Source organism: Meles meles, chromosome 14 (genome assembly GCF_922984935.1).
Source record: "Meles meles chromosome 14, mMelMel3.1 paternal haplotype, whole genome shotgun sequence".
NCBI lineage: Eukaryota > Metazoa > Chordata > Mammalia > Carnivora > Mustelidae > Meles > Meles meles.
In genome coordinates, this window is record NC_060079.1 from 17,112,847 (window position 1) to 17,127,322 (window position 14,476).

General features: G+C 35.8%; 1 protein-coding gene across 8 annotated transcripts in view; it reads left to right on the top strand.

The window, feature by feature from the left end:
• Window positions 1-14,476, top strand: part of NBEA (neurobeachin) — a 687,041-nt gene that overhangs the window by 378,137 nt on the left and 294,428 nt on the right. For all 8 annotated transcript variants that reach the window (XM_045977917.1, XM_045977919.1, XM_045977920.1 and 5 more), the window contains 2 exons: window positions 5,664-5,772; window positions 9,686-9,852. In XM_045977917.1, the coding sequence (XP_045833873.1) occupies window positions 5,664-5,772; window positions 9,686-9,852 (276 nt within the window). The remainder of the gene's footprint in view (window positions 1-5,663; window positions 5,773-9,685; window positions 9,853-14,476) is intronic.

Genomic DNA, 14,476 nt, shown 5'->3' on the forward strand with positions numbered 1-14,476 from the left:
TACAAAAGCAAACAAGATGTGTGGGAGAGAGGAAAATCACAAGCCAGTCTCCATTATTAATGTAGATGTGTGAATCCTAATTAAAATATTTACAGAACTCAGTCCAGCCATGTATAAAGATACACTATGTCTGTGGGAGTGGAGAACTGGGGAAGGGAGGTGGGGGAAAGTTAACCCAGGAATGCCAAAGTTGTTCATTATTGTAAAATTCCTAAAAATGTCTTTCATTTACCCTATTAAATCCTTATTATCCTCTCAGTATGTTCAGACGCACCCAATAAAATTCAACATTCAAGATTTTTAAAAAATAGTCTTAGCAAACGAGAAACAGAAAATGATTTTCTTAATCTGAAAAGAGTGCAGGAAACATGCCACTTTATTTCTAAAACTTAAAAACAAGTTAATCTGGGCAACATATTTTGCCATATACATAGATTAGATTAAATGATGAAGAGGCAAGAGAATGACAAACATGAAGTGCAGCAGAGTAGTTAATAAATGTGTGTGTTTATGTGTTAAATATATATCCAAATCACTACAAACATACATTCGAGTAAATACAGTATTTTTTTAAATAAAGAAAAAATTTAAGTGAATAAAGTTAGAATACTAAAGACATTTCTGTGGGCTTTCAAAACATGAGTAAAAGAAATTGGCTGTGAAAAAGAAATAGAAACTTCATCTTCAATGAAATTTGGTTTTGTGAGTTTCCTCAACAGTCCAGATATAGGACAGAGGAGGGAGACCAATGTCTTAATCTAGGGATGCCTGAGCAATTGTAGCAGGTAGATAGGAAGTGAGTGACCATGCCAGCAAGAAAGTAGTTACAAAATGGAACTACGGGATGGCAAGTTCAATAGGAAAAGAACTGAATCTGAGTGGTGGAAGCAGGATTAAGAGCAAACCGAGGGATTGAACAAGTGCAGTTAGAAGAATCCAGAGCTTGTTTTTGCCTGGATCCAGGAGAGGGACAAATGAAGGCAAGAGAGAACAGTAAGTGTAGGGAGGTTATAGCCAGAAAGTAGATTGTTGGAGTTTAAAGATTTAGGAAGTGAAGACAATTAGGGCCAGTAGAGTGATTTCCTGAAGTGAAGTAGAATTGAAGTTTCTAAAGGAATCATAGATTTAGGTATTTTTAGATCCTGTTAAAAAGGGACAAGGAGGGGCGCCTGGGTGGCTCAGTGGTTTAAGCCGCTGCCTTCGGCTCAGGTCATGATCTCAGGGTCCTGGGATCGAGCCCCGCATCGGGCTCTCTGCTCGGCAGGGGGCCTGCTTCCCTCTCACTCTCTCTGCCTGCCTCTCTGCCTACTTGTGATCTCTCTCTGTCAAATAAATAAATAAAATCTTTAAAAAAAAAAAAAAAAAAGGGACAAGGAATTGTGAAATACTCTGGGGAATGGTTTTCCCTGTGGATAATGAAGTTACCCAGAATGATTCTTAAGTCAACTAAGATTCCTTCTCTCCATGGAAGTAAAACAACCTATGTTAGTTGATGTGTAACTCGTAAGTATGTTAAGTTATATCAACTAACCTATGTTAGTTGATGCAGAACTCATTAGTGTCAGAGCAGAGCTAGGAGGACAGACTGACTTTCAGATAATTGATAGAATTTCTCTGGTGTTTCTGAGGTAAGAGTCTTCCCCACCCTCTGCCCCTCTCTGCCACCATGCCTCTTTGCTTTACCAATCCACTGTTTTGCTCCTGAGGAGTCGTACCTATTAACTGCCAGACCCAGGGCCTCTCCCTCCCTGCTGTCTTCTGTTAATCTATTTAAGTTTTGTAATCCACACTAATTTGCACATATTAGATTTCCTCCTGGCTTTCTTCAGCTTTCATGCACTAAACAAAGCTATTGAACAGAATATTCCCGTATTTCACATCTCTTTTCTCTTTTGATAGTATTATTTTTTTTAAATTTTATTTATTTATTTGACAGAGAGAGATCACAAGTAGACAGAGAGGCAGGCAGAGAGAGAGAGAGGGAAGCAGGCTCGCTGCTGAGCAGAGAGACCGATGCGGGACTCGATCCCAGGACCCTGAGATCATGACCTGAGCCGAAGGCAGCGGCTTAACCAGGTGGTGGGTAATAGGGAGGGCACGTATTGCATGGAGCACTGGGTGTTGTGCAAAAACAATGAATACTGTTACGCTGAAAAAATAAATAAGTAAAATTTAAAAAAAAAAGATTTTATTTATTTATTTGACAGACAGAGATCACAAGTAGGCAGAAAGGCAGGCAGTGAGAGAGAAAGGGAAGCAGGCTCCCCGCTGAGCAGAGAGCCCAATGAGGGACTGGATCCCAGGACCCTGAGATCATGACCTGAGCCGAAGGCAGAGGCTTGTGTTTTTGCACAACACCCAGTGCTCCATGCAATACGTGCCCTCCCTATTACCCACCACCTGGTTCCCCCAACCTCCCACCCCCGCCCCTTCAAAACCCTCAGGTTGTTTTTCAAAGTCCATAGTCTCTTATGGTTCGCCTCCCCTTCCAATTTCCCTCAACTTCCTTCTCCTCTCCATCTCCCAATGTCTTTTTTTAACTTCTTTTATTTTTCTACCTCCCTCAGTGAATTGAAGATTATCTGTATGATTGTTTGCCTTCCAACATTATAGAGAAGTCTGAGCCTTTTTTCCAAGTATTGTGGTTTCTAACAGATTCCCCTAACTTTCCATTCTTTGAATAATTTATATTATCATTAATTTTTGTTCTAAAAATTAAGAAAATATTCCCATTGAAAAATGCCTGTGTTCCTCTTAAGTAACTGGAGAGTTATTGCTGCGTGTTTCCAGGTGATATTTCTACTTACTCTGCTGCTATGCAAGATTTTAGTTGTGCCTATGTCATACGATGGGAAGTCCCTGCTGGTCTGAGAGTGATAGCCATTATTTACCTTAAATCTCATCATGGAGTAATGATGTCAGACCACATATGGACTTTGGGGAAATAGGTTTTTACTGAGAACTATCTTGAATTCAGTATCTACATTACTGCCTTAAGAAATATAGAGATCATTCACCTGCTGATTTTTATAGAAGATGCTACACAGATATCACACATAATTTGCTGAAAAGATAGTAAAACTTACTGCTAGGTAATTCAAACTTAATACACTTCAAAGAAGAAATAAAGTCAGTACAGACTCACTTCCAAGGCGTGTTATAGAGCTTTTACAAATTATATTTAAGCAATAATTTGGAAATATCTGGATATTCAGTAGTAGTTTTTTGTTTGCTTATTCATATTTATCAGTGAAAAGATGAGTTTGCTATGGGTAGACAATGTAGTGAACAATATAGAAATAGTTACTATGAGTTGCTATTTAGTATATACAAAAGTTAAAATTAGGTTCAATCTTTCCCATTCTGATTAAAATTTAAAACAGCTTGAGCAAGAAAAAAATGATAATTCATTTCATTATTGAGCAGTGGAAATAAAGAACAGCAATCTTAAAAAGAGCACTCTTGTTAAAAATCTAAGTAGAGAAAAAACTGGACCATGAATGGAGGTGAGTATTCGAATTGAATCTTAAAAGGACATATGTAAAAGAATAGACATTATTTTGTAAGTTTGCTATTTAAGAAAAACTCAGAAAGACTTAAAGGTAACTTCAAATGTCCTTTGATTATTTTTAACACAGTAATCGCTTATTGCAAAAGAAAACATTTTAAAAGATGCAAAAAGGCCAAATCACTGTTTATAATTGACAAAATGACGAGAATTAATGTTAGAATGCCCACAGTGGAGGAGGGCAGTAGTTAATATGAAAGGTTTTACACAGAAAATATTGTTGGCTAATGAAGATGCAATGCCAAATATATAGAATTTTGAGGATTTTTAAAAAATTATAATCTGAGGCAAAGAACTTAATTTTTTCTGAGCCTTAGTTTCTTATGTTTAAAAATGAAAATAATATATATCTCTGAGGATTCTTGTGAGAATTAAATATTTTGTGTAAACTACCTCTTTTGTTACCTGTCTCTCAATAAGTGGTTTGGTGACAGTTATAACTGATTTCTTCTCCTCCTCCTCCTCCTCCTCCTTCATCATCATCATCATCATCATCATCATCATGTGGTTTAAATCTCTCTTTATTCTCATAACTGGGCTCAGCTCATCAATTCCTTTGCTCCCTGCGAAGCTGTCTGGCATTTCAGTCATCTGGGAGGCTGGCTCTGGGCTGGGAGCTCATCTAGGCCTGGGATCCTGAGGTCCTCTGTTCTCCTTGGGTTGTCCACATAATGTGAGCTCTCTCAGCAGGGCAGCAGATTCTAGAAGACAAAGTTCCAAGAAAGAAAGGCAAAAGGTGCAAGGCATTTTATGGCCTGGACTCAGAAGTCACAAAGCATCACCTCTGTTATATTCTGTTGGTCACAGGAAGTCACAGGCAGACCTAAGGGCTGCAGAAAATGACTCCTCTTTTTCATGGAGCAATAACACTCTCACACTTCAAAAGAGCATGTGGGATCAGAGATACTGTTGCAGCCATCTTTGAATAACCTCTGCCTTTGCTATAAAAGAAGTATGAAGAAGCTCCCTGTGTGTACATAAGAAAAGGTCTTCAAGGGGTGCCTCGGTGGCTCAGTGGGTTAAAGCCTCTGCCTTCAGCTCAGGTCATGCTCCCAGGGTCCTGGGATCACACCCCCTGCATGGGGCCCTCTGCTCGGCGGGTGGCCTGCTTCCCCCACCCCCCCTGCCTGCCTCTCTGCCCACTTGTGATCTCTGCCTGTCAAATAAATAAATAAAATCTTTAAAAAAGAGAGAGAAGAAAAGATCTTCAAGATATATTGCTAGGGGCACCTGGGTGGCTCAGTGGGTTAAAGCCTCTGCCTTCGGCTCAGGTTATGATCCCAGGGTCCTGGGATCGAGCCCCACATCGGGCTCTCTGCTTGGCGGGGAGCCTGCTTCCTCCTCTCTCTCTCTGCCTGCCTCTCTGCCTACTTGTGATCTCTGTCAAATAAATAAATAAAATCTTAAAAAAAAAAAGATATATTGCTAAGTGAGAAAAGCTAGGTACAGAAAAGACTGTATAATACACTAACAATAGTGTAAGAAAATTGGCGGGGGAGAATGTGTTTGTATTATGTATTTTTAAAAGTCTCTGAAAACATGCAAGAAACTAATAACAAACGGTGCCTGATGATTTTGGAGATCAGGTGTCCAGGTGATAAAGGGAGGCTTTTCACTATATGTCTTACTATACTTTTTCAAAACAATTTGAATATTCAAATAACTTATATTGTTTAAAAATGCAGTTTATAGATTTCCTAATATATGGCCATCTAGATTTTGTGTGAAAATTTACTTCCGTGATAGTGAATTCTGTTGTTTTGACCATTTACTTCAAAGGTGGTGAATTCTGTTGTTTTAACCATTTAAAACACTGTCAAAAAGCCTTGATTCTTTTGTATTAACTACATCAAATTAACTGAATCATTCATTCACAAGACACACAGTACTTACCAGAGGCATTGTTGCAACATTTTTATGGTATATTTCTGTATTTCAAATGTCTTTGAATTATAATTTCATCTATCTTAATTTCATAATGTAACTTTAAACTTTATGCATAATTAATATGTCAGATACTGAAACTTGATTATTAAAAAGTAGTATTAACTGAAGCTATTAAGAATAATAATTCCAAAGGTATCTTCCTTTTTAGATTACTTTGCCATGCTATGAAGGACCATATAGTTCGCGTTGCCAATGAAGCGGAGTTTATTTTGAACAGACAGAGAGCTGAGGATGTACATAAACATGCAGAGTTTGAGGTAAGGTTTTTATAAAGAAGGTTTTTTAGAAACTGTTTTATAAGCAGCTCTTTTTTTTTTTTTAAAGCTTTCGTAAATGCCAAACACAGAGCACTGATTTTTACCTCATTTACAACATGCAGAAATTCTTCTTACAATATGCCTAACCCTTTGGTAGATTGAAGTTGTTCTAATGTACTCTTAAAGGCAAATAAGATTTTATGATCCAATTACTTTAGTAATTTTTAAACTGGTTTATACATCACTTAGAGATGGGCATAACAAGTTGTTATATGAAAAAACTCAGTTTTACCAAATATTCCATAATTTATTATTTATCAATATATCCATCTTTAGAGTGACTGAAGATCACTTCAGTTGTCTTATTGTTATAATCGATATTTTATTGACAACTTAAGCTTTGCTATTATATGACATAAATGTAGATCTATACGTATATTGGAAATAGAATAATTTTAAAATCCTCGTAAGTACCTTGGCTAAAGAAAAAATTATCATTTCTATTTGACGTGCAAAAACTAAAGTGTATTGAGATATTGTATATTCTATACTGGTAGGTTTTATAAAAATATTATTTTTATATTTTCAGCATGTTAATAATTATTTGCCATTATTTGAATTGCCTCAATTCAATATCTTGATTTCAGTGTTTTAAATTATAGTGATTACTTAATTCATTCAATTTTTGATAAAACTTGGTTTCAGAAATATTCAGGTGACCTGCTGTTTGGCTTAGGTTGAACTGTCAGTGGCCCTGAAAATACTCTTCTTCTTCTTTTTTTTAATTTAATTTTATTTTTTCAGTGTTCCAAGATTCATTGTTTATGCACCACACCCAGTGCTCCATGCAATACGTGCTCTCCTTAATACCCACCACCAGGCTCACCCATCCCCCCACCCCAACCCTTCCAAAACCCTGTTTGTTTCTCAGAATCCACAGTCTCATGCTTCATCTTCCCCTCCGTGTTCCCCCAATTCACTTTTCCTTTCCTTCTCCTAATGTCCTCAGTGTTATTCCTTATGCTCCACAAGTAAGTGAAACCATATGATAATTGACTTTCTCTGCTTGACTTATTTCACTCAACATGAGGCAGGAATCTATCAAAATCTTAGAGGAGAACATAGGCCTTGAAAATAATAAATAACCTTCAATTTATTTTCCTGATGCAACATGCAAACAAGTGTGGCACAGCTGGGAATCAGAGTCCAAGATTTCAGTTTTGATGAGGTTTTTATCTCAGTAAGCCAGCTCTCTTAGTCATGCAAGTTGATGCCCTCAGTCTAGTAATCTCTGACCTTGCTAGCCGAAAAGCACAAGACAGAGAAATAACTGTTGTCACTCTCATACTCAACCTCTGCTTCATTTGTCAGAGGAGACAGCACACACTTGTCACGTGAGATTGCAACAACCTTATTTTGAAAAAAATACCAAATATTTTAAGCTTTGATAAAAATACATTGACAATTGGGTGTTTATCAAAGTATCATATCCCTTCAAGAGTAAATACTATTGGATATTTATCAAGGTATCCTGCTATAATCTGGGTGTCAAGAAAATTTTGACTTATCTGTTCTTTGAAGAATATGTTTGGATATGAGATATGTCAGGAGTTGAAACAAAATAAGACTATTCAATTAACTAGTGACTTCTGTTAGTAAATAAGGTTTAGAATATTAGCTGAATCCCCTGCAGGATGAGTTTTGAATCATTCATATATCTACTAAGAAAATCAAGAAATTTTGTGGGGATATAAAAAGGTCAATATTTAGCATATGAAAATATTTAAAATAGATTTTTAAGCAGCTAGATATTAGTTACAAGTTTGAACACATATTTAACCAAAATGAAATTAAGCCAAGGACAGTGGTTCTCAGCCTTTTTTTCATTAGTGCCCCCCTAAGGAATCTTTTCTAATCTCCCTCTCCCAGTAAAATTTTATTTCTGTAATATGCTGCATATCTGTTTGTGTACTATATATGCATCTGTGCTTTATACATAGAAAGGATGTGGTTTTTTTCTCATCCCCAATACCACTTTTTATGCCCTGGGCATGAGATCATTCCTGTTGAGGATGCATGGCGAAGAGTGATAAGAGGCTATGAAGTGGACATGAAGACTCAGTGCTTTTTAGATTATGTAAATATAAAATAAAATACATAAATCAAATTTTGAGAGTATCATCATTGTTATTTAATGGATGTATTTTTTTTTAACCGAAATGTTTAAATTTGTTCTTTTTAGGTTAGAACTGTATTGGTAAATGCATTGACTTTGTCTCTGTGTGTGTGTGTGTGTGTGCGTGTGCACGCTTAAGTGGTTTACCAAACACTTACCACTTTTAAATTATAAAAGATTTTATAAAAGTCATGATATTTTATTAGGACTTTTTGGGAATTTCTCTGTCTCCCATATAAGCCTGTGATTAAGAGATAAAGTATATTTAATTTGAGATGGGTACTTCACAGTTTTTTTAGTTAACCATTGTAATTGTTAAGGAAGAAAAATGAAAATTTAATTTTGCTCTCCAATGAGCTAATGAAATATTAACCTCATTATGGAGGCAGATCATTGTACTAATTGGTGATTCCCTGTACAAAAAGATAAATTGGAAAATGAATTAATCCTTCTTAGAGTACTGTAAGGTTATTTCTCTGAAAGAGATGACTTGTGGTAATAGTCTGCATCAATAGATAGACTGACTGAAGGGATATGTTCAAATTCCTTCAATGAAACAAATTTTTACATAGTAAAGATGAATGTGAACCAATTATATGGATTTTTAGATGTGAGACTTTTTTTCCTCTAGTTATACGACTCATATTATATGCTTGGTAAAGTTAAAATTTACAATCGGTCCACCCTATATAAAAATTACTATACAAAAAATCAAACATAATTAAAGAGATGTTCATCTTCATGTTCATATTGAACCTTTCTTTCTTTTTCTTTTTTTTTAAATATTTTATTTATTTATTTGACAGAGATCACAAGTAGGCAGAGAGGCAGACAGGGAGAGAGAGAGAGGAGGAAACAGGCTCTCTGCGGATCAGAGAGCCTGATGTGGGGCTCGATCCCAGGACCCTGGGATCATGACCTGAGCCAAAGGCAGAGGCTTTAACCCACTGAGCCACCCAGACACCCCCATATTGAACCTTTCTGATACACAGTGAGATGGATACCAATTAGCTATGTCACTGATACTGGTGAGCATGAATGCGGACAGTGGACAGAACAACTGATTATTAGAAAAGATGAGAATAAGAGGGTTGTTATCATGGGGACCTTTGAACACATTAAATTCTAGAGTTGGAGAGATTATAGAGAAAACTTTAACTTCTCATTCTATAAATATGAAACTGAGTATTGATGGAGAAAGAAAAGAATTTTCACAAAGTGTGGAATAAATCCAAGTCTAAATTCCTAAGTCATTGCTTTTCATTGTATACCACATTGCCATTCATGAAATTGGAAAACTATAAATAAAATGGCAAGTTTTGGATCTCTATATAATTTTCAAGAATATAATTCTCATTTTAAGTGCAGCATATACCATATCGGTTAAAATAATAATTAGATTTATATTTTTAATAAGCCATTCTTCTAAAATTATTACTTTGGGAATATATTAAAATCAGACTCAGAATTTTAAGAGCTTTAAAGATCATTAATTGCTTTATATAATACCATCCAAATTATCTTCCATATACTTTATGTATAAGCATATAGAACACATTTTTACAAGTTTGAAAAGTGATTGTAGTGACCATATTCTTTCTGTTTTACTTTTCTTAAATTAAATTTTCACAAAATTATGTTATTACCCTTCCATTTAAGGTCAGATATAGTTCCTTACTGGGACACCGCAGAAGTTATACATTGTTAAACATTATGCATTGTTCGTATTTTTTGTAGTCGCAGTGTGCCCAGTATGCTGCTGATAGAAGAGAGGAGGAAAAGATGTGTGATCATCTCATAAGTGCTGCTAAACATCGAGATCACGTTACAGCAAACCAGCTGAAACAGAAGATCCTTAATATTCTCACAAATAAGCATGGCGCTTGGGGAGCAGTTTCTCATAGGTGAGTTTCACAAATTTACAAGTAAATAATAACTTACAGGTTATTTATAATAGAAGTTAAAGATTACAAACTTCAAAATTATGTAGAAAAAATGATTTAAAACATACAATTGATTGTTTATGAATTACAGATGTTCTCGCTAAAGTTTTGTGGGCATAAAAGTTTTTTATTTCCTCTACACAATGAAGTTTTCTAGAAAAATAATAGTGAGGCAGGTCACAATATTTCGATTGCTAATGTTCTTCATTTTTAGGTCTTCATTTTATTTGATCCTATTAAATGCTTTTAAGTCTCTGGCAGAGTTTAGGGGTTGGTTAACTGTGACCAGCGCACTACTAAGAAGGATTCTGGTAGAACTTATTCTCTTAGTTGGGGAAGAACATCTAGAATATGACCATGATACTGTTTGATCATCTGGCCTGATATTTCAAATATAAGATAGACTTGGTAAATCTTTATAATTTTTGTATTTAAGGTAAAATTATAACTTAATGACCTTAGAAATAATCAGCACTCAATATTTGTTTCATATAACTATAATAGTGATACTGTGACATCTAGATTTATTGAATGCTTTTTGTGTGCCAGGCATCATACTAAGACTTTTACATGAATTATTTCATTTAACCTTTAGAACATCTTTATTTAGTTTGGTACTCAAATGTTTTCCGTATTATATTGAGGAAACTGGAGCTTTTAGAAGTTAAGTAAAAACTTACATAGTATCACACAGGGAGAGACAGTGTTTCAGCCATAGTTCTCCAGAAAAACATAAAAACAGAACCAGTGGGATATATGTGAGATATAGAGATATAGGTATAAATATAAATATAGAAATAGACATAGATTTATTTTAAAGAATTGACTCACATGATTATGAGGGCTGGTAAGTCTGAAATTTGTAGGATAGACTGGCGGGCTAAAAACTAAGGCATGATTTTTGCTATAGTACTGACACAGGATTTCTTCTTCTCCAATGAACCTCAAGGTTTATTTTGTTTTGTTTTTATTTTTGTTTTTTTACGGCCTTCAACTAATTGGATGAGGTCCCCCCACATTTTATCTTTTATTTAAAGTCCAGTGATTGTAGATGTTAACTACATTTAGGAAATACCTTCGCAGCAACATCTAGACTGTTATTTGACCAAACAACTGAGCACCATAGCCTAGTCAACTTGACACGTAAAGTTTAACATCATACATGGTAGCAATAACATGGGCATTTTGCCCAGCTCTAGACCTTGTCCCTCTTTTTTGTGTTCCCTGAATTGGATTTATCTTCTTAGTTATATACAATCAGGACTGTAACATAATATTGCTAATAATTCAGGTGATATGACTCAGAATATTGCCTTCAGTGTATAGAGATGCATGAGAGGCCTTATTTATTTCATCATCTAATTAGGATACAGCTAACAGAGAGTCACCTGCGCAACAGCAGTCATGAGTCAAGTGCATCCTCTGCTCAGCTAATCCTTTACTGGGCTTCATTAGATTGACAGAAAGAGTGGCAGCAGGACCCCTTAGATATAAAGGTAGCTTCTCTTCTTTCCTGCACATTAATTCCCAGTGACTAACAAAAAAACACACAATCTTTCTGTTAATTATCCTTTCCTAAGTAAGTCACTGAACTCTAAATATTTAGGAATAGGTTTTGTTCTCTATAATCTTACTTAGTATTTGACTAATTAATAAGACTCAGTCTTTAGATTGCTTCTCTTTTTTGTCTTATGCACTCTCTATTGTAGCTTTTACAAATCTCATGGCTTAAAAACACAACCACTATGTTGATAACTCCCTAGTTTATTATCTCTAGTCCAGATCTTTCACTCACCTCCAGACTTGTTTATCCATCTACCTATTTGGCATCTTCTACTTAGATACCATACTTCAGATGACAAAACATCTCCTAAGACTTTCTCCCAAACCATCTCTACCTCAGCCGAGGGCAGTTCCATTCTTAAATTTGCCCAGGCCGTAAATGTGGCTTTTATCCTATCTGCTCCTAACACATCACATATTGAGCCCTGAGGCACATCTTACTGACTCTGTCACAGAATATGTCTAGCACATTACCTTTGCAGTCCCCTTGATCCAAAATGATGCCATCATTTCTCACTTGACTTGTCCCAGCAGCATTTTCTAGTCTTTTTGCTTCTGCCTTGATCCTCCTAAAGGCCATTCTCAAAACAACAGCCTGGGCGAATTTTATTAAAATGTGTATCCTTTTGCTCCTTTGCTCAGAAACCCCCAGAGCCGTGTTGCACAAGATGGTAACCATTAGTCACATGTGGCTATTGAAATTTAATAAAAATTAAATTTAATTAAAAATGTAGAGCCACCTTTCAGGTATTCAGTAGCCACATGTGGGTGGCAGCTAGCATATTAGACAGCACAGAACATTTCCATTATTGCACAAAGTTGCACTGGACGGTGTTGTTCCAGAAGTTTCCTGTGTCACCAAAAGTTAAAATCCTTACAATGACCTACAAGGACAGAATGCACTATTTTTGATAGAGTGTTCAGAGAAATCGATTCTGATAAAGAACCTTGGTCAAAGAACTCTCTGAGCATTTTAAACAGAGGGAACAGCCTGCGAAAAGAAGGAGGAGTTGGCCTGTTCCAAGAGCAGGCAGAGACCAGTATGGCTGCCGTGGAGTGAGCCATGGATGAGAGGTTATGATCTTTGTTAACTCTTTGACCTCCTCTCCTGCTACTGTCCCCTGGCTCATTTTATTCCAATCGCTGTGGCTTTTTGCTGTTTTTCTGGCTTTTAGGACGTGCTTATTCTCTTTGGAATGTTTTCTCCCAATCTATGTAGCTACGTCTCGCACTTTCTTCCAGTTTTAATTCAAATGGTACTTTCTCAAAAAAGCCATCACCTGTAGCCACTTCTTCCCCCCAAGTGTTTTGTATTGTATTTCTGTGCTTTATTTTTCCTTTTCCAACATTTATTACTATCTTACATATGATGTACTTATTTATTAGTTACATTGTTTGTCTCCCATGAGAATACAAGCTTCATAATGGAAGGGATTTTTCTCTCTTTTGTCCATAGAATACCTCACAGCAAGAATAATGCCTGATACATGGTACTAAATAAATATCCACTGAATAAATTAGTAAATGAACACTTGATGTATACCTTTTTTACAGTGGTACTGGTGATGGAATGGAAAATAAATTAGTCTGTTTTCTGGGACGATTTTATATTTTGAATGAAATTGTATTATTAAATGACAAATGTCCTTAGCCTTGCATAAAACCAAAGCTCAGGTTCATCTGGAAAGTGAGAGGAGCAATTCTCATTTCATTGGATTATTTAAATGGTAAAGTGAAGTATTATAATGCAAAATGCTTAACACAGTGTCTGACACAGAGTAGACTTTTTATATTTGTTAGTCTCTTTTCTTTTTTGTTAGCTCTTTGAAAAAAGCCTTTTTAAAAAGACTATTTCTTTAGAGCAGTTTTAGGTTTACAACAGAGATTTTCCTTATACCCTCTCCCAACACACATGTATACCCTCTCCCGTAATCATGGTCATTCTCCCAAACGGTACGTTTTTTACCGGGACTGAATCCACATTGACACAGAATAGCATAATCACCCGAAGTCCATAGTCCACCTGACGGCTCACTCTTGGTGTTGTAGGTTCTATGGGTTGAGACAAATTATCCCATATATCCAGCATTATAATATCATATGGACTATTTTAATTGCTCTAAAATTTCTCTGTGTTCTGCCTATTCATTTCTCTCCTTCCCCACCCCCACCCTGGGCCACCACTGTTTTGTTTTGTTTTGTTTTGTTTTTAAATCTTTAGTTTTGCCTTTTCCAGAATGTCATATAGTTGAAGTCGTACAGTATGTAACCTTTTCAGATTGGGTTCTTTTACTTAGTGGCATGCAATTAAGGTTCCTCCATATCTTTTCATGGCTTGATAGCTGATTTTTCTTTTAGTGCTAAATAATATTTCATTGTCTGGATATACCACAGTTTATTTAGCCATTTACCTACTGAAGAGCATCTTGGTTGCTTCCAAGTTTTGGCAGTTATGAATAAAGCTGCTGTTAACATCTGTGGGCAGGTTTTTGTATGGACTTTGGTTTTCAGCTCCTTTGGGTAAACACTAAAAACCATGATTGCTGAATGGTATGATAAGAGTATGATTAGTTCTGTAAGAAACCACCAGAGTGTCAAGGAGGCTATAACATTTTGCATTCTCACTACCAATATATGAGAATTTCTGTTGTTTCACCTCCTCACCAGCATTAACTATTGTCAGTGTTCCAGATTTGGACCATTCTAATGGATGTATGCAGGAGTGGCATCTCATTGTTTTGATTTGAATATTCCTGATGACATATGATGTGGAGCATCTTGTCATGTGCTTATTTTCCATATGTACATCTTCTTTGGTGAGGTGTCTGTTAAGTCTTTGACCCATTTTTTAAACAAGTTATTTGCTTTCTTATTATTGAGTTTTAAGAACTCTTTCTATATTTTGCATAACCATCCTTTATCAGATATGTCTTTTGCAAATATTTTCTCCCAGTCTGTGGCTTGTCTTTTCATTCTCTTGATAGTGTCCTTTGTAGTGCAGAAGTTATTAATTTTAATGAAG